Below are 25036 nucleotides of genomic sequence, written 5' to 3'. Positions count from 1 at the left end.
GGATGGCCCGAAACATAATCTCCCAGAGGTGTTCTATTGAGCGAGCGTGGGGAACATTTCTTCATCTTCCAGGAACTGGCTACATACTCTGCTCACATGAGGCCGGCATTGTCGTGCAGGAGGAACCAAGGACCCACTGCACCAGTGTAGGGTCTGACAATGGGTCCAAGGATTTCATACCAATACCTAATTGCAGTCAGGGTGCCATTGTCTAGCCTGTAGTGGATCGTGCATCCCTCATGGATACGCCTACCCAGATCATCACTGACCCACCACCAAACCGGTCATACTTAACGATGTTACAGGCAGTATAACATTCTCCACAGCTTCTCAAGACCCTTTCATGTCTGTCACATGTGCTCAGGGTGAGCCTGCTCTCACCTGTGAAATGCCAAACAGGCCAAACAGCAGACGCATCCCAGCATGTTAACCCTTACATCGCTGAGCAGCAACCTTTTAAAGCAATCTTTTACAAATGATACAGTTGGCACCTGTCTACAAGCTGAAAGCAATGTAATTATTGAGGTATTTTCATTTCATTGCATCTTCAAAGTTTAGAATTTGTGGGATACACAAGGTCTTACCTATATTCCCTATTGTCAGGCTGAGGCAGTCAGAACATTCAGGGTGTTATCATGATCTTCTACAAGCACATCCACTAGCTGCACTTATATAGATTCTGTGACATCTGGATTCAGTATTAAGTGAAGCCTTTACCAGGAGAAATATGAAGGCTGCCATTACTGAGCTCTCCCTTTGAACATGCTATCCTGTCCTGGCTTTCATGATGACCTGGAACAAGTGTGCAAATAGGGAGAACTGACTTTTCTTTGACTTCACTAGCTACCTACTTGTTCCAGGTTTGATGTTGTTGGACAAAAAGGCCTGACTTGCAATCTCCACTTTAATTCATCCCAAAGGTGTTCTATCAGGTTGAGGTCAGGACTCTGTGCAGGCCACTCAAGTCACTTGTGAGGCCAGGCACTGATGTTGGAGAGAAGGCCTGGCTCCACTTTAGCCAGTTGAGTCTCCACTCAAATTCATCCCAAAGGTGTTCCATCGGGTTGAGGTGAAGGCCAGTCAAGTTCCTCCACCCCAAACTTGTTCATCCATGTCTTTATGGACCCTGCTTTGTGCACTGGTGCGCAGTCATGTTGGAACAGGAAGGGGCAATACCCAAACTGTTCCTACAAAGGTGGAAGCATGAAATTGTCCACAATGTCTTTGTGTATGCTGATGCCTTAAGAGTTCCTTTCACTGGAACTAAGGGGCCAAGCCCAACCCCTGAAAAAAAATCTCACGCCATAATCCCTCCTTCACCAAATGATTTGGACCAGTGCACAAAGCAAGGTCCATAAAGACATGGATGTGTATGTGGAAAGTGCGCAGGATACTATATGGTGAAGCTGCAACCTAAATAATAATAGTGGTAAATTTGTAAAGATAAAGTGCGCTAAACTCATATAAAATGTTCCCTGAATTAGGGAAATAAATCACAAACGTGATTAACAAATATAGTGGTATAAAAGATATACAAAGTAAGTACTATACCAACAAATATTATTACATGTGCTCTAATATATCAAATGAACATCAAAGTGAATAAACCACTCTTAGATATAATAGTGCAGAAAAAAATTGTAGAAAAAGTTGGCAAAGAATGTATAAAGTCCAATCCAAATAGTCCAAGTGGTATAGTGATTAAAATAAACTCCTTGGTGAAAACTCCACAGCAAATCAAAGTGCAGGTGTTCCCATCACCAACTCTGGATTGGCTCCTTACCGGAAAGATGGATAACTAAGGGCGTAATTAGCACAAATCCAGGTATAGAAAAACCACAGTGGATCCCTGAGACCACGCTAAATGAGAGGATGTGCCTCTTACCAGAATGATTCTTGGGTGTAGGCATAAACATACACTTCACAGAGGTGGTGGGTGTCCCTTCTATGATCCCTAGGTCTGGATATGGCTCCTCCAAGGTCCGGACTTATCTCACAGTGCCCCAGAAATAACAAAACCGCACAATGGTGTAATACCTCACAAACTGTTTTAATATTAAATAAAGGTTACACTTACACTTAAACGGCTTGTATTCGGGGCAAGTAATGCGGTAATGGAGAGAACGAAGCCGCGGCCACCTGCAGTGCGGTCCGCGGCGATGTGTGATGACGTTGTGGCGCTCCTTTCTGACGCGTTTCCTGCCAAGAGGTCGTAGACCTTTATCTTTTATACCACTATATTTGTTAATCACGTTTGTGATTTATTTCCCTAATTCAGGGAACATTTTATATGAGTTTAGCGCACTTTATCTTTACAAAGACATGGATGAACAAGTTTGGGGTGGAGGAACTTGACTGGCCTTCACCTAAACCCGATGGAACACCTTTGGGATGAATTCGAGTGGAGACTCGACTGGCTAGAGTGGAGCCAGGCCTTCTCTCCAACATCAGTGCCTGGCCTCACAAGTGCGCTTCTGGAAGAATAGTCAAACATTCCCATAGACATACTCCTAAACCTTGTGGACAGCCTTCCCACAGAGTTGAAGCTGGTAAAGCCAACTCAATATTGAACACTATGGACTAAGACTGGGATGCCATTAAAGTTCATGTGCATGTAAGGGCAGGTGTCCCAATACTTTTGACAAAATAGTGTATATATATATATATATATATATATATTCAGTATGTTCACTGCTCTGCATTTTATGGTAATTTCTATGATTAAAAATGTAATTTATTCCAAATTTTATCACAGATCAGCTGAATTTACTGTATGCACATTGCTTTATTGATTTTTGTGTTTTGTATTTTTTTTTTTTATATGTGTCCTGTTTACTCTAGTAAATTAATCTCTGTCCTTACTTTACCCTGTTGATGCGGTAGTGTAATATTCAAACGTATTCTGCTCTTCTTTTCCCAGAATTGGAATCCAGCCCACAAATATTTAATACCCCATATGCAAGCTGTGGAGTTTATTTACTATAAAATGTGCACTCCGTTAAGTGATTAGGGTAAGCATCCAGTAATGTGCATGAATCTTTTTTTTTTCTTTTAAATACAATTAAATTTAATTGGCTTCACATTATTTACTAAGCTAAGTGGAGCTTTGCCCTTTGCACAGTGAACCTTCTCTACTAATTTGTTAAAGTGATATTAAAGGCACAGTTTAAAAAGAAAAATAACAAACATGTTATACTTACCTCCTCTGTGTAATGGTTTTGCACAGAGCAGGCCCGATCCTCTTCTTTACAGGCCCCCCGCCAGTGCTCCTGACTCCTCCCTCTTGACCAGTGCTCCCCAATGGCACCCCAATGGCTGCTTGCTCTGTGGGACTGGTGCATGCTTGCTTCCGGGCCCCGCTCTTTTCGCCCATAAGACACAGTGCCAAAGCTCGGCCTCACCCCCCCGCTTTCTCTTTATTGGCTGACTGGCTGTGATTGGCAGAAGTGGAAGCCAATGGCTCCCACTGCTGTGTCTCAGCCAATCTAGAGAGAGACAGACGTGGGTGAGGCTCCTGTGCAAATTGCTAGATCAAGATGGGCCTCGAGTATTGGGGGGCTGTGGGGGGAGCAGCACACAGAAGGTTTTTTTACCCTTATGCATAGATTGCATAAAAGTAAAAAAACCTTCAGCCTTTACAACCACTTTAAATCAACCACATTGCTCTTTGGGCTTCTCCCCAAAATTGGTTGTCATGGAAGTCTAAGTTCAAATCATACTCTTGTAGTGTCTGCAACTGATGTAATAGGTGCCACCTATGTGCCCCCAGCATTGTGAGTTCTTAATTCAGATATTGAGGATTGAAAGTGAACGGCGCAAGTGTGGTACCAAAGGTTGCATTTTTTACTGCAGCTGCACAAGTTGCTCTGCTATTTTTTAATGGAATAAACAAGGAAGTGCACACACAACCCTTTGGCCACTACAATTTTATCTGCACAGCCCACTGCCCCTGTATGTAGCAGACAAATGCAAAAGAAAAAAAAATAATAAATGAATATTCCGTAAAAAAATGCAAATAACAATAACTAATGTAAATTTGGCAAAAAAATTGTTATAACTATAATGTAACTTATAATAAACCAATATTTTTCCAGCTCACATTACGTAAATGAGGATGCAGTGCATTTTTAAGCATTACGCATCCCACTTCTGCATAAGAGCAATTAGTTGAATTTATCATTATTCTTGCTGTTTCTGCATTTTTTCACACAATTATCAGATAGCACGCTTTTGAACACTGTGAAAAATGTGTTTCTAAATTATTTATTTTTAGCTATAATTAGTGGGAATACAAATGATACATAATTAATGATTTATGCATCTTTTCTGTTAACCAAATCAACAAAAAGGCATTCTGTAGTTGATTATATTATCAAAACAAAGAGAATATGCCAACCAATAAATACAAGCCATACCACAGAACACTGAACATTGCTCGGGTAGTTAAAAGCAACCGAGTAGTTCAAAACTTTTGTAAGCACCTATTCCCTATGTTGGAACGATGTTTTTCCTAAATTCCTGCAAAAAAAGCAGTTTCTTTCATAGTGCGTAAGCAAAATCCATTCATCGGTGATAAACTTTGGAATTGCATTGGGCATTGCTCTAAGTGGGGCCACAGACAAAATCTGTCCCTGTAAAAGAAGGGAAAAGATTTTACTGTCCTAGCTCACATTGTATGCTATAGGATATACACCTTCAACATGGCTATCATTCACTATGGTACTACTATACATTCTCTGCTGTGCACTTACTTTAGGCTCAAAGGAAACTGTCCCTACCATAAAAGGGGAAGCTGGCTGTGTTTGCTTCCAGGGCAAACATTTCCAGACACCCTGTTGTTGCTCATTTATGTTCTGTTATTTGGCTGCTATCAGTCCAGTGAGGGCAGGTTAAGGTTTGTAAAGACCCCCCAAGTACAGTGCCCTCAGTACACACCAGCATCCAACTGTTTTATTTCTGAACACGAAAGATTACGAATAACATGCTTTACACCAGGGGTCTTCAAAATATGGCCCTCCAGTTGTTCAAGAATTACAATTCCCATCATGCCTAGTCATGTCTGTGAATGTCAAAATTTTACATTGCCTCATGGGATGTGTAGTTTTGCAACAGCTGGAGGGCTGTAGTTTGAGGAGATCTGCTTTATACTATGTCTGAGAAAGTGTCAGGCACTGATGGACACTAAGACATCATGTGAGTTCCATTATAACTAGTGTCATGGCTCAGACACCATACAGTTCACCATGTACACCTCTAAAAGGCTGATTATATTGGTCAGCAGACCTCACTAAATGAGAGACATAGCACTCACCTCCGAGTTTGCAATATTACATCAAATGCCACCTCTTTTGGGTAATATTGAGCTCCGTGCTCAGCAAGAAATTATTGCTTTTTTTCTCTATGACAAAGACAATAATGCTTCTACAAGTGCAGAATTTTTCCTATGTAGGAAAATGTATGCTAGTGATAATGAACACTTCCAAGACTTGTGAAAGCATATTACCACTTGCAAGGTTGCCTGCCTAAACATTGCGTGGTTACTGCAAACCGTGCTCCCAACACTTGCAAAAATCCTAAAATATATAGGTCCTCTACATTTGACATCTGTAGTTCTAGGTAAAGCTTAGCTTGTACAAATTGATGTGCAGATCGACTTGTGATCCATTGGTTCGGTCAGTTGCTGTCCTTAGGATATTTTGAATGATCAAAGTGCCAAGGTAAGGTACTTTAAAGTGACATTTTTCTAGCACAGAAAGCCTTCTTTTTATATTCCTAGACTAGAAAACCTGCTGTAAGATTCTGGTACCTCCGGTACCCTTAATCACCACTTTCCTCTGTAATGCGTCCCACCTTTCTCTTCAGGTGGTACGCATATACCTTTAAGAACGATGATGTCACTGCTGAGCGCCGCAGAGCGGCTATTTCAACCGCTGGCGGTCTCACTCACATTGTTCGTTCAACATGCCTTGTTACCCACATGCTTTCAAGCCTGTCTCTCGATCGGAACCTCCAGCCATTCCCTTTACCTGGAGCAGACCGGAACCTCGCTACTGATCCCTGTATCTCGCTACCGGATCATTCCTCATCTACTGGACCTCTCTAAACTACTAACATTACAAGTGATAAGTACCCCGCAGGGGAACCCTCCATAACCTTATTGCACTATCTACCTATGCACATTAAGGACTGTTACTACCTATGTATACTATCCTATCATCTGCACTGCTGCATAGATTGCTAGCTCTCCTGTCTACTACTATCTATCCTTGCACTGGGTTAGTCTATCCTGTATTTGTCATCTGCTGTCCTCACCACCTGTTAGCATACTCGATACTAACCTATCTGCATTCCTAAATACCACCTTGAACTCTCCTATACAAAACCTATCAAGTGATTACCATCCTTGTCACTGTTCACACCTGTCCCTTCAGCACATCACCTTCATACTATCATATACATCCTATCACTCCAGGAACATCTCATTCAGTGTGTATATATCTGTATGTTGAAGCTGACAGGCCCACGGTGATGAGTCCTGGAGAGTTGGATCTGGTATTCAACACATCTCTACATGACTACTGAGTGGAGATTTTGCAGCTGCAAATCTAGCCTATAATAAAAACGCAGGAGCGTTACACCTGCCAAGTCATTATGAGGAAGACCCAAATCTTCTTGCTGTATTTTACCTTTTTTATATAAAGTATCTTATTTAAAACAAGTGGTAAGAACACTGTAAGGTGGGCAACAAGATCAAATGATCCAAGGCAGAAACTATGATAGAGAGATGTCACCATGAGAACACCAAAAAGATAAAAGAAGCCTGCAGGTGTCTAAGCACGCCAGGCTCCACTTATAAGTGAAATCTCACTTCAGGATCACATGACCCTTCAAAACCCTTAATGACTTTGTTGACAGATCTTCTGACACCTGCATATAGCTGATACTAAAACTTTGGTCACAGAGATATTGGATTCCAATCACAACTCCTTTCTGTGACAATACACTTTCATTGACTAATTCAGTAATCTCCAAACTGTGGAAACTCTGCAGGCTCAAACTGTTGCTCAGCATCGCTATCAGACCATCTCCCACCAAAGGACACAGTGTTAGAAAACTTTTTAGAAATTCAATCAGACAGGATATTAGAATCTGACTCTGTGGCGAACTCTTCAGCTGGGAGTAGGTTAGGCTTTAAAAGTGCAGTGGCAGACTTTGCTGACTCTGCTCCCATGGTGGCTACAGGTTTCACTGTCCCACACTGCCCTCAATCTCATCAGGCATACCTGGCTTAGAAGGCTTCACCCTAAGAGGTTTCACCAGCAAGGAATGTAGGCAACCTCAATCGCAGGTGCGGGAGGTCACTGATGTACCTGGTTTTGAGCAATTATTGTAGTTGAAGTAGCGGCCACTTCAGCAGAAAAAGTAACGGTGGCAGTGACCACAGGAGCCGGTTCTGGAGCAGTGGTGGTGACACACTTGACCCAGTCCACTTGTAGCACCTGTGGTGGTAAGGCCAGTGAGACTACCTCTAGTAGCAATTCTCCACAGTGTCCGCAGGCGATCCAGGGCCAGATATCAGTAGCCAGTCCCGAGCACTTTGAACACAACAGCCCCATTGCTTCATAGCCTTCCGCTGTGTAGAGCGCTAGATTACCTTTGGGGATGTAACACACTCCAGTGTCGGTAATGACCTCTTTCAGCCTGACAAGGCCAGGACCGATGCCCGTTGCAAAGACTTTCAAGTCGGAGGTAGATACTCCAAGATGTGTCATGCTTCTCACTCTGTAGCAGTCTCGCAGCTCGTGGATCAAAGATGGCTGTACACACGACTGCGATTCCATTCCATAATCGTTGGAGCAGTAACTCCCTTCCCCTGCAAAGGGATTGGTCTGGCAGGAACTTAAGCACTTGCCTCTTTCTTCCAGCAGTGAGCCAAAACTTTTCTGGAATCTGCCTTAAATCCTTCAGCACTGGCGTAAAGGGACAAAAGACCAGGCTGATACACTCCCAAGAGCAAAAAGACAATTTGGTTTTTCCCCACATGGTTTAAAAGAACAAAAGCACAGTCCCTGAAACACAAAGATATTACAGGATGCAGGCTTTGGGCCTACCCAGCAGCAGCTGTTCCTCACACACCCACCCAGACAGCAGTCTGGGTGGAAAGGACACAGATCACCTAACTTCCTCCACATAAATACCTTCTCCCAGCATGCTCAGCGGCCAGTATGATTGGCTGAGAAAAGTATACATATCCTTAACCTAGAATCACTGTAATTCATCACACTAATGCCAAAGGTAACAGTACCACCTATTGGCAAAAGGGAGAAACCACAGCTAAACCAGGCTTAGGAGGAAAATCCATTAATCACAAAGACTAAAAATTAGCCAGGCTAGCTACAACCTAGCACAGCTAAATTTATTTGCAGCCCTATTTAGGACTAGGGTGCTACAATTCACAATGAAAAAAGTACAAAAAAAGTTCTATCATTCTGTATTTTTGGTAGTGGTCTGGTTTTCTTTTTTGCACACTATACCACAGCTGCACAAACAACTGTTTTATTGATGGAATCATTTACTTTTAAAGAAGAGAACGAAGCTTTCACCTATCCCTCAAACACACTCATTGACCTGAGTATCCCCAAATTTATACATCTAACACCCTTTGCAAAGTCCTGCCTTCTATTCTTTTGTAAAGATTTTATTTATTCATTTATTTAGAGCGCCATGACTAGGACTCTTATGCTCCTTATATATGAGAAACTCTTACACTTTTACTACCGGGTGTGAGGAACGGAGCCCTGTGCAAACTCCTATACAGGTCTCTCTCCTTGTCCAATGTTACAGTGCTATGTACCTTAGCTGTCAACACCAAGCACCTATGCTGCCATCTACAGATACACTTCCATGTGATCCAGTGCCATCCTTTTTCTGGGCTGAATGATGCCGAACATCATCTTTGCATAGGTCTAGTAGTGCTACAGAATTTAATAATGGCTGTACTGTAATGAAGGTATCAATAAAAGTGAGATCCCGTATACTAAAGAAAATGAAAGTGCATTATTTGGATCATTCCAATGATAAACTTTAGCTGCTCCTTAGTAATAGTAAAAGGTTGCTAATGAGCAGATACTCAAAAAATGTAAGTGTAAACATAATATTACATTACATCAATTGTAAGGATACAGTTGCCAAACAGGGTAAGAATGATGAAATAAATGGAAGACCACATTCCAGAACGAACTCCACCCTGTGAGCGGATTCCATTGTACATCACCTCGTTCCAATCCTCTCCTGTTAGGATCTAAAATACATTTAATAAAACAACTAGGATATTGTACATACCAGGTTAGAACTACATCTTATCAAAAGATGTGCAACAATTACAATGTTTTGGTTCCCATATCAGTCAATCAGCTTCCAGCTGTATAAACCTGACAATTCAACATATAGTATAATAGGTTGCTATAAGCAATTTTTTACATATCAGCTACTTAGTACAGTGCTTTGGATGTTGGGAAGTGTTTGAAGTAGTTGCCTTTGTTGTCTATTGCAAAATGATTGGTTGTTGTTTCATTATCCAGTTGTGCCCTAGAACTATGGATGCAGACTTCTGATTCCTATGTAACTATGTAACTATTCCTCAAAACCATGACACTTACTCTTTTATCAAACGCTTCTCATTTAGGTACTTAGTTCAAGCCTTTGCAAGCATGAATGAGACCCTATTTAAAAATCTGAGAGTGTGTTTGAGCATCGGTTGATTAATCTGCACTAGGCAAGACTTACCTGAAAAACTGTCATGATTGCTGCAGGAAAGGTATCAAAATTTGCAGAAGGCGTGCCATCATTAAAATTAAATCTGTAAAATACAACAAAAGCTCAGTTTTTAAACTCCAGGGAAATCTATCTAGCTATGTCTTATGAAACAAATATTTGGTAAAAAATATCAGTACATTACACTTAGTACTATAAATGTTCAGTTGCATAGAGCCTAAGGTCTCAGGGTCAGTGAAGTAAGTTGAATGATCAATTGAAATACATTTTTTATTTGCGCAACACTATATATTTATTTCAATTAAGCACACTATTATGAGAAGTGGAGTGTCTGCGGCAAATAACTGATCGATTTAGAGCCTCAGGGTCGCTCGCAGGACTTATTCCTTATAAAGTTGAATGATCACATCTTCAAAACAGAATATACAGCCAAATCTGAACTAAAAACTTTCTAGTTTGTAATTCCAATCTACTGTATCCGTAATCCAACATACCTTGTGTGAGCATTTCCTATGTACTGTATATACAGTATGTAGTTTCTATTGATAAAATCTTCACATAGCTTGCCTGAAGAACTAGTGGATTTGATACCATGAAATATGTTGTTTGATGTAGTAGGTTGGTCAGTTTCTGCTGTTTTTCCAGGATTTTTTTCCCTTGCTTTTGCTTACACCAAACCAGTCCCGACTGCTAAGAGCCCATTCAGACTGGCGCGATCCGACTTCCAGGGGCGACTTCGGCGCGACTTGCACAGACTTCATATAATTGAAGTCAATGCAAGTCGCCTCCAGGTCGCCCCAAAGTAGTACAGGACCCTTTTTCTAAGTGGAGCGACTTGTGTCGCTCCTATTAGAACGGGTCCTGTGCTAATCAATGGCGAGCGACCGACCACGACTTGTCAGGCGACTTGGTCGCCTGACAAGTCGCGCTAGTGTGAATGGACCCTAAAAGTCAAATGTTCTTAAAAAACCATACAGCATTGAGTGCAACCTATCTAAGGTTTGTGTGGAGACAGACTTATTCTCCACACACTCAATCCCAGGTTGCAGAAACCTTTTGATCTCCTGCAACTTCAACAAAGTGCATAAAATCTTCACTCATCATCCTAAACCAATACTGGACTCCTAAACTATACTATAAAGGATCTCTACCCCCCCAACACACAAACTTCCCCATTCAAATGTCTGTTTCCGCTCTTTCCAAATGTAATTTTTTTTTTTTTTTTTTAGGCTTTAACACATAGATAAATAATACAGGAGAAGTTTCCAGAAGATGTACCAAAAATATTGTGCACTTCATAAGGCCAATGTCTATCATTATCTTTGCAAGTTTTATCTCTGAACTTATATTAAAAGACCCACTGAACTCCAGTGCTCCAAAAGGACTATCCTGGCTGTCAATCATTTTGCTTGCCTTTTAATATCCAGACTGTGGTTTTCCTCAGTGTTTGCAGTCTACAATCAAACAATGCCTCTTCCCTAAAGTAAATGATCATGTTCATCAGCTTTCAATACTAACAGAACACAAGATTCGTTCTAAGCTAAAAATTCTTACTCTCAAGTCATATCGGAGAATTCACAGGGAAAAGGTCAATTCAAGGAAAAAATAGTGGTTTTAATCCGTTCTGCTTTACCAAATGTATAATACTCACTTACTGACCCTAATGCCTGCTATACATGGCTCGAATTTTGGCCAATTCACCCCAAATTCAAGCTGTGGGTGGCCACTGATCAAAAAATCAAAGGAGCTGGCCAGAAAATTCTAAGCTGCACAGTGACTGCAGCCAATCAGATACAGTCACAGGAGCAGCAGCTGTCAAAATACAAGAGTTGGCATTGGAGATGCCTTCATCCACGCTGTTTATTGTGGATGGGGGAGTCTAATGATTTCTCTCATTCAGCCTGCTTTCATCCTTTTTAAGTGTAGCGTTTAAGGAGACAGTTGCTGCTTAACCTACATTTAAAGTGATAATGTGACTTAAAAATTAAAATGGATGGTAAAAATCTCTAAAATTAGATGAATAGTACTTAGGGCTCATTTACACTTGCTTCAAATTCAACACACATTACAATGCCCGCTGCTTCAACACGCTTTCTTGATGTGTTTTTGATGCTTCATTGATACTTCAATGATAATTTTTGAAGCTTTAATGAAGCTTGGCAAATCCCCTGTGTGTGTGTTGATTTTCTTTTTGTTTTAAAGTAGAACGACAGCTCAGTAGTATGCAAACCCTCTTTTTTTTAACATAAACGGTTAGACAGGGCCAATTCAGTTGTTTTGTAGGCTGGTCAGTAAGTGTGCTGGAAAGTCTTGTGTTTGTTTGTGATCCCAGCTCAGTAGTACCTCCACTCAGCAGGTCAGTAGTAACCCAACTCAGTGGATAAGTACCACTCTTCTAAGCGCTGGCTTGACCCATGATTTTTTAGGTGTAATCTACATCAAATAAAAAAAATGCTGGTCAAGATAATGTAATATACCCTAACAAGTACAGATGTGCTTTTAACCACCTAGGTAATATCAAGTTTTATTCAGACTTGCATCCTATCGTAAGCATGGAAAATGATGCCTTTTTCCTCGTGATTTGATAAGATAGAAAATATCTTTCTGGGAATGTATACTATACATCATTTTGTCTTCTCATCATAAATGCAGGCGGCACATCCAAGCAAACCTAAGCGGTTGGTGTGATTTTCTAACTCTCTGACTATGTACAATTAAGCTTATTGTTGTTCTGTTAAACACTTTCCCATCTATATTCATCATGGCTTTTCTTTCTCCAGAGTGTATAAGCTGTTACTTCTCATGTCTCAATAGATTAGGGGGCTTTATTATCCCCATACTGACGTTAAGCATTGTTTACTATATCCTAACACTTGCTGAAAAGGACGTGATCGATATTACAGTCATTTCAGTACATTTAAGTAGCTGTCAAACACTAGGATATGGAGAATGAGATAAGGTTCAAATGTTATAATTGATCTTGCTGTTGTGATACTTAATAGTGATAAAGTGTTAACTCCCCCCCTGGGCTAGGTAGTAATTATTATTTTTTTATTTAATAAAACTCGTTAGAGATTTTATTAAATTATTTTTTTTTATCAGTTTATCATTTACCTGGACTGTAATCCTTTTGGCACAGTCATTTAAAAAAAAAAAAAAAACAACACACACATTCTAACGTCAGTTTAAAGGCTTGCATAGATAGCGTTTTATGAGATGATCTGAGTCCAGCTACAATGGGCTGTTCTACCCATGATAGTGCAAAAAGACACATTCAGATGCTTTGTACTGTGCTCAACCCAAGGAAGTTCAATGTTCCTCGAGCATAACCCAGTGCAGACTGGGCACAGGCTGCATCTTAAAGTGTACCTCTAAGCAAAACCTTTTTACTCAGTTTTTGATGGTATGGGGACACCCCTTCTGGGTACAACTGTCTAAGAGGTCATTTCTATTCACATTGGAATTTCCTCTTATGTCCTGGGACACAAACAGCAGAAAATAAATTGACTTGCCTCCTTTCTCTTATAAAATACATTCTAAGACTTACATATTATGTCCAACAATATACAAACCCGTTTCCAAAAAAGTTGGGACACTGTACAAATTGTGAGTAAAAAAGGAATGGACTAATTTACAAATCTCATAAACGTATATTTATTCACAATATAATATAGACAACATATCAAATGTTGAAAGTGAGACATTTTGAAATGTCATGCCAAATATTGGCTCATTTTGGATTTCATGAGAGCTACACATTCCAAAGTTGAGACAGGTAGCAATAAGAGGCCGGAAAAGTTAAATGTACATATAAGGAACAGCTGGATGACCAATTTGCAACTTATTAGGTCAACTGGCAACATGATTGGGTAAAAAAAGAGCCTCTCACAGTGGCAGTGTCTCTTAGAAGTCAAGATGGGCAGAGAAAATAGTGGAGCAATATCTGAAAGGAGTTTCTCAGAGAAAAATTGCAGAGTTTGAAGTTATCATCATCCACAGTGCATAATATCATCCAAACAGTCAGAGAATCTGGAACAATCTCTGTGCGTAAGGGTCAAAGCCGGAAAACCACACTGGATGCCCGTGATCTTTGGGCCCTTAGATGGCACTGCATCACATACAGGAATGCTACTGTAATGGAAATCACAACATGGGCTCAGGAATACTTCCAGAAAACATTTTCGGTGAACACAATCCACCGTACCATTTGCCATTGCCGGCTAAAACTCTATAGGCCAAAAAAGAAGCCATATCTAAACATGATCCAGAAGCGCAGCCGTTTTCTCTGGGCCAAGGCTCGTTTAAAATGGACTATGGCAAAGTGAAAAACTGTTCTGTGGTCAGAGGAATCAAAATTTGAAGTTCTTTTTGGAAAACTTGGACGCCATGTCATCTGGACTAAAGAGGACAAGGACAACCCAAGTTGTTATCAGCGCTCAGTTCAGAAGCCTGCATCTTTGATGGTATGGGGTTGCATGAGTGCATGTGGCATGGGCAGCTTACACATCTGGAAAGGCATCATCAATGCTGAAAGGTATATCCAAGTTCTAGAACAACATATGCTCCCATCCAGACGTCGTCTCTTTCAGGGAAGACCCCACATTTTCCAACATGACAATGCCAGACCACATACTGCATCAATTACAACATCATAGCTGCGTAGAAGAAGGCTCCGAGTGCTGAAATGGCCAGCCTGCAGTCCAGATCTTTCACCCATAGAAAACATTTGGTGCATCATAAAGAGGAAGATGCGACAAAGAAGACCTAAGACAGTTGAGCAACTAGAAGCCTGTATTAGACAAGAATGGGACAACATTTCTATTCCTAAACTTGAGCAACTTGTCTCCTCAGTCCCCAGACGTTTGCAGACTGTTATAAAAAGATGAGAGGATGCCACACAGTGGTAAACATGGCCTTGTGCCAACTTTTTTGGGGATGTGTTGATGCCATGAAATTTAAAATCAACGTATTTTTCTCTTAAAATGATACATTTTCTCAGTTTAAACATTTGATATGTCATCTATGTTGTATTCTGAATAAAATATTGAAATCTGAAACTTCCACATCATTGCATTCTGTTTTTAGCCACAATTTGTACAGTGTCCCAACTTTTTTGGAATCGGGTTTGTATTTAATCATGTAAACACTGACTCACCTGCCACCGTAGAGCTGCATTCCTAGTAGAGCAAACACAACAATAAAGAGAAAAAGAAGGAAGAGCAAACTGATGATTGACTTCATAGAGTTCATCAAGGATACTACTAGGTTCCTCAGTGAGGCCCAGTATCTGAAAAACATAGAAAGCATGGACTGGTTACATAAACACAGATTGCAATCATACACAAAAACACTATATAATACATGTGGAAATGCAGGAGACTTAGAAGTTATATAAAGGATGATATCACTTGCTCTTACTTTGTTATTTTAAAGATTCTTAGAAGACGCAATGCTCTAAGGACACTAATTCCAAAAGATGTCCCTGGTCTAAATATGGCCCAAAGGACTTCAAATATACTTCCAATTGTCACCTGAATAAGAAAAATTATCTTATTAAACTCTCTCAAAATAAACAGTAAAAACTTGTACATCCTTTTAATATTCCAAGTGAATAATCTGTTTCACCATCATAAAATAATAAAGTGGCCCAAACTGACACATATCTGTATGCAATTTTTTAAATGGTCAGTCAATCCAAAGCTGGAGTTGATATTTGTGGTAGATGCTGGAGAGTTGAACCACCTGACAGTTTCTTGCTTTTCTGGTTGGTTAAATCTCTCTGTTTGAGTTCCTGGTTCTCTATATCAGCTGTCATCAATATGACAGGTTCCCACCTTCTGTACAGCTTTTATTTGTTTTAGATTATGGATAATGCAACATCAAATGCTAGAACATGCAAAAGGTATAGAAGCAGTCAGGAATTATGGCGGCGATAACTTGCTGTTGAAGTAACCAAGACATATGAGAAGTTGAGTTAACCCAGGCCACCAAGCTCCAACTTTATTATCACTGCCAGTTTTTTTCCTACCTCCAAACTCCCCTGCATTTTAGCCTATGTGTCCTTGCAGAATTTAGTGGTAAGAGAGTTTAGAGGCAGGAAAAAACCCCACTACCAGAGCAGCAGAAAAAACGATTGATGCGTGTAAACCTGTGTAAACGTAAGTTAACGCTAGACAAGTTTAGTGCTTGAACGTTAATTAATTTCAATAGCCAGAATAAATTATTTACTCTGGCCAATGAAATGAATAAGTGCTTGACCCCCTGTAAAAGCACCTAAACACATTAGACACTTTTATAAGCGTCAGGCGTTTTTTCTGCAAAAACGCTGCTGCCAGGAGGAAGTCCCTTGTGCATGAGGCCTAATAAACAATAATAAAACATTATTCCCATAACCCCATAACTTAACATTAATTATCTGATTTCAGATTAAAGTGATATTAATGTTTTTTTTTTTTTTTTTTTTAAGTAGAAAAATAATCATGTTATACCTATCTGCTTCTGCCACCGCTCCTCCTCTTCAACAAGTGCCCCCAAAGGAAGCCACTTCCTATGCGGGCACTTGTGTGGGCACTTATCACTGTATTAATGTCCCCGATCCCCAAAAAGTTTCACTTAGTGTCAGATTTGTCCGCCGCAATAAAAATCGCTGATCGCCGCCATTACTAATAAAAAAAAATAAAAAGTCCATAAATCTATCCTGTAGTTTGCAAATGCTATCATTTTTTCGCAAACCAATTATACGCTTTTTGGGATTTTCTTTTTACAAAAAGTATGTAGCAGAATACAAATTGGTCAAAACTGATAAAAAATTAGATTTTTAAATTTTTTTATTGGGAATGTTTTATAGCAGAAAGTAGAAAATATTGGTGTTTTTTCAAAATTGACGCTCTTTTTTTGTTTATAGCGCAAAAACGAAAAACCGCAGAGGGGATCAAATACCACAAAAAGAAAGCTCTATTGGGGGGGGGGGGGGGAGAAAGGATATCAATTGTATTTGTGTACAGAGTCGTACGACCATGCAATTGTCAGTTAAAGCAACGCAGTGACAAATTGCAAAAAAAGGCCTGGTCATTAAGGGGGTAAAACCTTCTGGAGCTGAAGTGGTTAACTACTACTAGTATGAGTTCATGTGGTTTCCTCCTAGTTCCTCCTTACCTTTATCCACTCTACAACAATATTCACAGATCAGCCATAACATTATAACCGCCCCCCTAATATTGAGTATGGCCCCCTTTTGCTAAAACAGCCCTGACCCATTGAGGCATGGACACCAAAATAAAATCCACATGAATGGCAGGACCCAAGGTTTCCCAGCAAACATTGCCCAAAGCATCACACTGCCTCTGCCGACTTGCCTTCTTAGGCCTCTTTCACACGGCTGCTCCGTTTTTTTTCTCCGCTCCGGCATTTTTTTTTTCACGGACACGGATGACACTTGTGTCATCCGCTCCGTATGTCCGCATATCATCCCATCCGTTTTCGGATGATATACGGACATAATGTATGTCTATGGGGATTGCGGATGTCAGCAGATGACACCGCTGACATCCGATTTTGCATCCGTTCCGTTTTTTAAACGGAAGAAAAATAGGGTTCTGTTCCATTCCAAAAAACAGAACTGAAAGGAAGCAAATCGGATGTCAGCGGATGGTCATCCGCTGACATCCGCAATCCCATTGACATGCATTATGTCCGTATATCATCCGCAAACGGATGGGGTAATATACGGACATACGGAGCGGCCGTGTGAAAGAGGCCTTATACCGCATCCTGGTGCCATCTCTTCCTAGGTAAGTGATGCACACCCACCCGGCAATCCGCATTATGTAAAAGAAGGCCTTCTTCTTCCATTGATCCGTAGTCCAGTTCTGATGATCATGTGACCATTGTAGAAGCTTTTGCCTAATATATCCCACCAATTTTCAGATGCCATTGTAACGAGATATTCCCTTTACCTGTCACTGGTCATAATGTTATGGCTGATCAGTGAACATTATATTTATTTATAGACACTTCAGTTTATCCCAATATGGCTATTATTAGGGCTCTGTGAAGGCCACTCAAGCTCCTCTACTCCATACTTTGTCTTTAAAGACCTGGCTCTGTGCAAAGGGGCACATTCATGTTGGAACAGAGAAATGCCTTCCTAAACTGTTGCCATGAGGTTTAAAGAGCACAAATGTCTAAAATGTCTTTATCTTTAACTGTAGCATGAGCAAGATGGAACTGCTATTGTAATCAGTAAGTTTGAGATCAATGATTGAAGCGTTTATTCATTGTCACACAATGCAAACCTCTATGAAGATTGTTCCATATACTCTACACTTTCACTTTCTTTCTATTCCTTCTACCTAGCTAGTTAAAGTATTGTATTTATTGAATTACTTAAAATCATAGTAAAAACCCTTTTCTTTTCTACAACATGGGACACCATAAATCATAACATATGGGTTATATAGCTACCTTGTGAAGGACACTGGCAACCAATCAGAAAGGATGCCCCCCTATATAACCCCTCTCACACAGGAAGTTCCCCCGTTTTTTTGCCAGTGTCTAAAGGTGATGGTCACTGGAGAGTGTCTCCAAATTTTCTCTTCAAATTATGACAGAAGATTGTACTATTTACCCCAATCAAAGATCACTGAATCTAAGGGGTTAGCTATCAGATCCATCTTAAACAGTCAATGGACTAAAAAGATGGTATCTGAGCCTCAGGAAGAAGATACAAGGTTTTGCCTGTAATGCTGTCCTTTTTAGGTGCTGGACCCTGGGATCTGGTCCCTTGGAATACCAAACCCCAAAAGCGCTCTGTGCAGGATGCTCTACAGGTCCAAGACCGTAGCCCCTCTAAAATAAGGGAACCCAGTCCTTGAAGGTCGCCAAGACAAAGCTCGCCGTGATGGGTGAAGATTGGATTTCTGTTTCAAAACAGAATCCTGCAGCAGGACTGGTGAGTCTATTTTGAAAAATTTACTTATACAGCAAACCTTGAAGGTTAAAATTGCTGGAATAAATACAAATTGAAACTATTTTATGCACTGTTCCTTTTTAAAAAGATAACAGAGACCATGTGTCATGTGTATTCCTTCATGAGACTATGCTTGCAAGTTACATCTTGTTGAGGCAGTTGTGGGATTGTTGCAAAGTTGATTTAAATCATTATTTCTTTGCCTATTGTTATCACATTGTTTTCTACCCTGAGCTGATCACCTGAAAGGTATCAGCTGTGACAAACAAGATTCCTCCTAAGCTGCTCTCACCCCATATGGCTATTTTCGCCTTGGCGCATAAGCGACCGCATGGTCGTCTCTGCCTTGATAGCGTGTCTATGGCATAGGCCTATTCGGCACGTGGGAATCTCCGCCTTTTAGTACAGGCCGATGCCGCATGGAGGGCGTGTTCAAGCACAATTGGCGTGCACACATGTGCTATATAGCATAAATGGAAAGAACTGTTTCCTACACACTAGCCTCTGTCAGAGGCTGAAGGGGACACAGAGCAGCAGCAGCTGGGTTGCATGAGTCACTGTGGGTGTATGTTACTGGCACAAACAGGTCCTGTATCTTGGGATAATCAGTGCTGTGTGCATTAGACTGTATAAGCTTGGCACTAGCCGTGAGTGCACTTAAGATAGTACCACAAGCTTGTCTTGCTTTAAAGCAATGTCTGCCCGAATGGAGGCCGGGGGGGGGGGGGGGTTGTTCCGTTGGAAGAGAAACTGTGATGCCACCGTCAGGCCTTGAAGGTCCTAGCCATGCTTCCACTGTGTCTACTCCTCCTGAAGAGCCAGAAACAACTAGCCAATCTGAGCCATTACGGTTGTTAGGCATAGTAGCTACTCCAAGTACTTCTGCCGCAAACCTACGTCACTGAGGTCGATTTGGCATCGGCATTAGCCAGTTTTAGAGGGTAGGGTTACTGTCATCGTGGCAGCATCTCAAGGGAGGAAACATGATAGATCCCCCTCACCTGAGCCACCCCCTCAGTCAATTCAGAATTGGGCAGAAGATGTGGAAGAAGTAGCTGTTGGTGACTTTATGGAAGGTCAAGCTGAAGTTTCCACTTCTGGGGAGTCAGGGTCAGAGGAGTTTCTATCTACCTCTCAAACCCAGAGATTGTTTATTCAGTCTCTTACTGAAATGGTCCGGTCTGGATACAAATTTCCTCCCTTAGAGACGTCTAAAGTCTCTTTTTCCTATCTAGTAGGGATGATCAAACTTTTGAAAGGTTCGGTTAGGCCAGAACACCCGAACTTGAAATCAATGGGAACCGAACTTCGGTAATCAAAAAACACCATTTTGAAGCCCTAAAACCCAATAAATGCCCCTAAAAAGTGCTTAGGGTTCTGGGTCATGCCCCAGGGACTATTAATCACACAAAAAAAGTTCTTAAAAATTGTCGCTTTTGATAGAGAGCCAATTATTGAAAAAATTATTGAAAAAAGAAAAAAGAGATTTCTTTGGATTTAGTGTCTGGGGTGTATCTGTTAAGTTTCAGCTCTGTAGCATGTCCAGAACCAGAAAAAAACGATAATTTTTCTTAGAATTTATATTAGCGCAGGGATGGGGTTCCGCTCCTGTCACACCTGGGAGTTTTTGTTTCAGGCATTTATTGGGCATTTTTTGGGCGTCTTTGGAGGCAGGCATGACATCTGAACTTTTGTATAGGGGTATATACACACACACACACACATATATATATATGTCAGGTGGCGGTATTTATTGGTGTCCCCCTCCCCTCAGATGCATTGCTTTGGAACATCCCATATGTTAAGATTTATGGCTCTGTGTCCTGTGATGTACGAAAAGAAAAATTTATTTTTTTAATACAGACTTACTTGTAAAATCCATTTCTTGAAGTACATCACGGGACACAGAGGTCCCTCCGCTCTTCTATGGAGTCTTTATTGCTTGCTACAAAACTGAGGTACTTCCTCTGTGGGAGGGGTTATATCGGGGGCATCCTTTCTGATTGGTTGCCAGTGTCCTTCACCTAAAGGTGGCTATATAACCCATATGTAATGATTTATGGCTATGTGTCCCATGATGTACTTCAAGAAATTGATTTTATAGGTAAGTCTGTATTAAAAAATCTATTTTTCTATCCAAAACAAACTTTTTTGTTTTGGATAGATCGGAAAAGTGTTAGAAACACTGTCAGGTTTTTATGGGTGCCTCGGCCCTCTATCTGACTCTGTGCACTCTCTCTTTTCCCTTGGTCATTATTGTTAGAGGGCCACAGAGTAATGGGAAATCCAACCTTTTACAGTTATCTACAGAACGTGAATGGAGGGGAAATCTTCCATTTTGACATCTGTCCCGGTGACAATTGTCTAAGAGGGGATTTGATCTAACTAAGTGAAGGCAAATCCTCCAATGAGACACAGACAGAAACAAATTAAGAGAGGTCTTGACACTAAAGTGTATTTTAAACACATAATGAATGCTATTTTTGTAATATTTACCTAAAAAAAATTGTAGACATAATTTTCCCTCTTTTTTGCTTTTTCATATTTGGTTGATTGTATTTCCTCTATAGATTTTTTCCTTACTCATTTGGTTATGTATACAGTATATCAAAGAAAGTGACAAGCATCTCTGCTAAAAGACTGCTGATATAAAATCAAGGTCACATTTATATATCTATTGTTTTTAATCAACCTGACACAACCTTCATATGTAATAAGCTTACACGGCTGCTCCCTTGTACATATAACATTATAAATTAAAAACGGATACCACTTTTTAAAGCTTTAACACACAACTGGAAAAATTTACAATATGATTCTTGCATCCAGGAAAGGAGCAACAGTTGTGTTGCCTATAGCAAAGGATATAAATGTTATCTCACTTTTAAGCTGCATAACATATTCATATTATATATTTGTCCATATGTCTATAGCTTTCTTTCACTTTGTATCATCAATCAGGCACTGAAGAATTCAGAAGACCATATCCTTTCTCACCCCACAGTCGAAACAGTTGAAGGAGGAGTGAAAGTAGAGTCTTGGACCCATGCCATACATTTTGAAAGACATCTCCACCAAAAATAACCCAAGAAACAAAAATTCTGCATAGTCTGGAAAACAGCAAAGAAAATATGCATTTCAATAAACACAGCTAAAAAGCAGTAATTCAGCGTCAATGCACATATACAAGTGTTGACTCTTATTACTATTCGTTTGGATCACTAGAAATATAACAGACAGAAGTACAATTAAATAAGTAGAATCTCTGAAACACTTGGTTTACACATGAAGGAATATTTTTTTCCATTAAAAAAAAAAAAAAAAAAACATAATACAAATTGCTTGCTAAGCAGATTAGGGTTAATTTCCTAAAGGAGTAGACAATGTTCACTTAGCAAACAAAAAAAGGCTATGTTCACCTTGAATACCCAATCATGTTCCAGGCAAAGTAAAAAAAAAAAAAACATTGGCTATGTTCATTTTGAATAACCATTCAGGATTCAATGCAAAGTAAAAAGAAAAAGCAGGATAGCTAGGTTTTTTTTAAATGCCCAAATACATTTAAGGCAAAGTAAAAAGAAAAATGCAATACTGGTTATGCTCATTTTTATTAAAAATCCAAACATGTTTAATGCGAAGTAAAAAAAAAAAAAACAAGATTGGCTATGTTCACTTTTAATTAACCAATTTTTTTCAAGGTATTTATTGAACCAATTTATTTCAAGGTACATTAAAAAGAAAAAGCAAGAATGGCTATGTTCTTTTTGATACCCAACCATGTTTAAGGCAAAGGAAAAGGACAAGACAGAAATTGTGCACACACACATGACTGCATGATTGAGGAGGACGCAGATTTATCTTACACAGCAAGCTAAGTGAACATATACAGTAATTTACAAACTGATCACTCTCTAATCAATTAGAAAAATAACTCTATTGGCTTAGTTCTGTTAGTACCACTTTCTTTCTACTCTAGTTCCAACATGGCTCGGTCCAACAAGCTAGGGGAAGTTCCTTGAAACATGAAAATTCCTTGCAAAGTGAACAGCCTATCAGCTATTTGTAAGTTGATTTCCTAGTAAGGACTGCCTTGTGAAATTGTGTCTAAGGACACTAGCAACAAGATTGAATGGCTCATACAGTTTTGATTGGAGATGGCTATCAAGGATGACAATATGTCATATGGAGAAGAAGGAATATTGAGGCCCAGTCTAAGGATGCAGGGGCAATGAAGTGCCAAGGAAACAGAATTTACCTTGAAAAAGTAGGATTTACACAGGTTGCTATGGGTTACATGAGAATATATATATAGGAAGGCTGATCACAGGTCAACCTGAATTAGTAGGAGTCGTCTCGCTTCTAAATACCTGCACTCAACCCTTCCATCTCGTCTACATTACCTTTCACGTTACTGGTTTCGCTTGTGACATGTGTCATGTTGTAACATATTTAAGGAACTGTTTGTTAAATATCCAGTGGCAGTTACAATACTCTCGCTTAAAGTGTATATTGGTCATGCTTCACATATATTGTCTGGTTGATTAGATACTTGCACTGTGGGTAGATTTTGTTACTTAACCTAGGGCCCAGGTAACATATTGACCAGGCAGTTGTTTTATTTTGTTTTTTAACTTTCAATAGATTCTTATTTTGAAAATTGCAAAAGAACATACAAGAGTAACATCAGGAGTATAACAGTTATACAGAAGTATCAATAATAATAAGACAGCGTGATACGTAGAGGCAATAATAATAAAAAGACATGCTTGCGAAATATTATGCTGCACTGTAGAGAAGACTAGAGGAAGCTAGTAAAGCATCTCCCAGCACCCCAAATGGGAACCTGCTGTGCCCGGAGAATGTGTGTAGCGCCCAAAAATAAATGAAACAAACTTAATAATATAGATACCTCATGTTGGCAAAAAAGGCCTTGAGAGGCTCAATTTCGAAAAGGAGTCATAGCCCAATATACAGATAGTGCAAAACAACAAAAATAAAAAGGAAAGGTTTTCCAGAAAGGAAGATGTAGGAAGAGGAAGAGAAATATCAGGGAGAGCGCGAAGAAGATAAAGGAACGAGTCAGAGGAAGGTTAACAGAAAAAGGAAGTGACCAGGAAGAAACAATGTCCAGTAGTCAACTGATGTAATAGGATAGAAGGTGGTATCAGAGAAGGGAAATATTGACATATTTAGCCCATGGTTATTTTGTTTTTTATTTCCCATAGTTCTTGTTTCTACATAACCACAGGACTTACAAGTCCGAGTTTCGGTGCAGTCAATACAAGTGGGTATTTCCTCAACTCTTATAGTTACACATTATAATATATTTAAAACTTTTGCTTCTTTTCACATACATGTCAATTGTGTTGTTCATGTATCATTTATCCTGTCGCTTACGGCCTTACACCACTACAGTTGTCACCCGTCATGCTTACGGGTACCTATGGATTGAGATGTTTGTTCTTTAATTGACTTGTTTGGTGGCAAGTCTCCTCATTCGGTAACACATATGTCATACGTTACGACATATCGCAAAACTCATACCTCTTACCTGACATGTTTTCAGGTTACTAAGGCCTGAGTTTACGTTGTTAATTTGCCTGGAACACCTCAGGTAACTCAGCCTCTATCACACTCAAGGACTGACACGCTTTCAGTTGTGCGCAACTCGAGTTTTCGTTTGTTAACTGACGCACTATCACCATAGTGAGTCCGCTTGTTGCAGCACATAACCCACACTTGTACAGTTTGAAAAAAAAAATAATACTTTTTAAATTATATATATATTTACAATAGATTTGTTCTTAGTTATATAGGTCATGTTACAGGCTTCGGACATCGAAGAATCTGCCTCCATCCCACCATCTCCTGCCAGTGGATCAGAACATGGTAGAAGGCCTTCTCTGAGATCCTGGATCATCCTTAAGCTCATAACCGAGCTGAAGTGCAGGGGTATCTTGTACGCAGCTTCGGCTCTTAAAGCTGAACTTTTCAGACTATTATTTACCAGTACACCAGGCACCAATGCTGAGCAAGTTACCTTACGCATGGTTGCCACATCCCTCTCACAAATTCACACTACCCTAAGCTCATTGGTGACCTTGTTGCTTGAGTTATGAGCCATGGTAGATGCATTGGAAAGCCGTCCAACCCCCACACCAGCAGTTCCCAAGACACCCATTGTCTCCGCCCCTGTGCCATTAGCTTCTGGTAAGGGCGCTAGTACCCTCTCTGTCACCCTGACTCATTTTATACCAGTAGATATAGCCGACAACAAGTCATAACCTTGCAGTG

The 25036-nt window shown here is 40.1% G+C and overlaps 1 protein-coding gene across 6 annotated transcripts in view; it reads right to left on the bottom strand.

Moving 5' to 3' along the window:
- CACNA1E (calcium voltage-gated channel subunit alpha1 E) overlaps positions 1-25036 on the bottom strand; it is a 1228023-nt gene that overhangs the window by 130775 nt on the left and 1072212 nt on the right. For all 6 annotated transcript variants that reach the window (XM_082266485.1, XM_082266488.1, XM_082266487.1 and 3 more), the window contains 5 exons: positions 21740-21852; positions 15193-15305; positions 14930-15061; positions 9787-9859; positions 9184-9301 (listed from right to left, as the gene is read on the bottom strand). In XM_082266485.1, coding sequence (XP_082122611.1) covers positions 9184-9301; positions 9787-9859; positions 14930-15061; positions 15193-15305; positions 21740-21852 — 549 coding nt within the window. The remainder of the gene's footprint in view (positions 1-9183; positions 9302-9786; positions 9860-14929; positions 15062-15192; positions 15306-21739; positions 21853-25036) is intronic.

Source organism: Pelophylax lessonae, assembly GCF_965119305.1.
Source record: "Pelophylax lessonae genome assembly, chromosome: 8".
NCBI lineage: Eukaryota > Metazoa > Chordata > Amphibia > Anura > Ranidae > Pelophylax > Pelophylax lessonae.
Note: the sequence above shows the minus strand (reverse complement) of the source record. Positions and strands in the feature narration are given on the sequence as shown.